At 65.7% G+C, this 2230-nt stretch overlaps 1 protein-coding gene across 1 annotated transcript; it reads left to right on the top strand.

Annotated features, from left to right (window-relative positions):
- Nucleotides 1-472: 472 nt before the first annotated feature.
- On the top strand, nucleotides 473-1378 carry TMEM158 (transmembrane protein 158; the record flags this gene model as incomplete). Its single annotated transcript, XM_079538237.1, has 1 exon — nucleotides 473-1378. One exon carries the CDS (start codon nucleotides 473-475, stop codon nucleotides 1376-1378), a length of 906 nt encoding a protein of 301 aa, XP_079394363.1.
- Between the last annotated feature and the right edge of the window lie 852 nt (nucleotides 1379-2230).

Here is a 2230-nt window from a genome sequence, read left to right as displayed (position 1 = left end):
GCTCCCGCGAAGCTGCCCTCGGGGCCGGCAGAGGAGGAACGAAGGGGCCCGCGGGCTCGGGCACGGCGGGCCGCTCGCTCACTCGCCGCGGCCCCGCTCCGTGCCCCGGGCCGGCGGGGCACCGGGAGCCTCGGCCACCCGCAGCGGACGAGAAGGGCCGAGAGCCGCCCCGGTCCGCGGGCGCCGCCCGCGAGGCTCCTCCCGCCCGCCGGGAGCCGCCGGGCCGGGCCGGGGGCGGAGGAGGCGGGGAGGGGGAGCCGCTGCCGTCACCGAGGCTCCCGGCTCGCTCGGCTCGCCGCCGCGGCAGCCCCAGCCCCGCTCCCACCCCCTCGCCTGCCCCCACCCTCCTTCCCTTTCTCTCGCTCTCTCGGCGAGAGCGGCGTGCTTCTTCTCGCAGGTGGCGGCCGGCAGCGCCATGCGACCTCCTGTTCCTCCTGCTCCTCGCCTTCCTCTCCGGCGCTAAGTCAATGCCATGCTGCCGCTGCTCCTGCCGGCGCTGCTGGCCGCCTGCCTGCCGCCCTGCCAGGGCTGGAGCCCCTCGGCGGCCGCCGGCGGGCAGGAGGAGCAGGAGCTCTTCTCGCCGCCTGCCAACTCCTCCTCCCGCTCCCCGGCCGGCCTCGAGATGGACCTCGACGGGGCAGCGAGCAAGGAGGACGGCGGCACCGCCAGCCCGGGCACGCCGGCGACCCCCAGCCGAGAGCCGTCCCCTTCTGCCCCCACCTCCTCGGGGCAGCAGCAGCAGCAGCAGCAGCCGCGGCTTCAGCAGCCTCAGCTCGCCGAGGACCCGCACTGCAATATCAGCGTGCAGCGGCAGATGCTGAGCTCGCTGCTGGTGCGCTGGAGCCGCCCGCTGGGCATCCAGTGCGACCTGCTGCTCTTCTCCACCAACAGCCACGGGCGGGCCTTCTTCTCCGCCGCCTTCCACCGCGTGGGGCCGCCGCTGGTCATCGACCACCTGGGGCTGGCGGCCGGCGGCGCCCAGCAGGACTTGCGGCTGTGCGTGGGCTGCAGCTGGGTGCGGGGCCGCCGCGTCGGGCGGCTGCGGGGCTCGGCGCCCCAAGCGCAGCCTCAGCCCCAGCCCGCCGCCTCCTCGCTGTCCTACCCGCCGGCGGCCGAGCCCGGCCAGTACTGGCTGCAGGGGGAGCCGCTCAATTTCTGTTGCTTGGATTTCAGCCTGGAGGAGCTGAAGGGCGAGCCGGGCTGGCGGATGAACCGTAAGCCCATCGAGTCCACGCTGGTGGCGTGTTTCATGACTCTGGTCATCATCGTGTGGAGCGTGGCCGCCCTCATCTGGCCGGTGCCCATCATCGCCGGCTTCCTGCCCAACGGCATGGAGCAGCGCCGCAGCGCCGGCACGGCCGCCGCCGCCAGCAAGTAGCCGTCCCGGGACCCCCATCGTTCGTCGTGTGCTGTGAGGGACGCGGGCGGGCCGGGCTGTGCGCGCTGCCCCTCCTGCCGCGTTTGTTCTCGTGTGTGAAGCGTGTGAAGGTGCGCTGCGCGAGCGGCCGCCGGAGGGGATCCGCTGCCCCGCGCCCCTCGGCCCCGCCGCCGCCACGACCGCATCCTGTGTGCTCGTTTTGTACCTTTAATAACCGTTTTAAATCAACTTTTTAGAAAAAAAAAAAAAAAAAAGGAGAAAAAAAAAAAAAAAGCGTTCCCCTCCAAAATCTACGCGGAAAATAAAAGACCCTCCCGTTCAACCGCATTTTCTGTAGTCGGCAGCTTTTCTTTGTGTGTATGAGCGCAGTCTGAGCGGGTCTTCTCGTTACTTACAGCAAGGGACGTCTCCTGTTGGCGGGTCTAGAACTGAAGCAGTGTGTCTGTTGTTATTGCTGAAGTTGAACGAACATTTTCCACTGTATTTCCCTGCTGAAGTAGTGTGTGTTTATTACCGTATCTCCACGTTATTTGGCTTTTAATACAGAGGTTTCTTTCAAGAACCTCCTAAGACTTTTGTGAGTCTGTTTCCACCAGGATGGATGTGAGAGTTAAGCCAACCTGTCTCCAACCTGTCCTCAAAGCTCATCTTTCCCCATGAGAGGCTGTTAATGGGGTTGGTGGTGAAAAGGGAAGCTGTAAGCCCTTTCTGAATGGTGTTTATTGTATCTTTGCAGTACGTTAAGGTCGTATAGCTACATCAGGGTGAGGTGGGATGGAGAACGTCTGTTCTGGAGGTCCTCCAAGGGTATTTGCTTGGCTCGGCTCAAGCGCTATGGCTTTCTCACCAGTT

The sequence above is a fragment of the Tetrao urogallus genome, assembly GCF_951394365.1.
Source record: "Tetrao urogallus genome assembly, chromosome: 7".
Classification (NCBI taxonomy): Eukaryota; Metazoa; Chordata; class Aves; order Galliformes; family Phasianidae; genus Tetrao; species Tetrao urogallus.
This window is presented reverse-complemented; position numbering and strand designations above follow the sequence as displayed.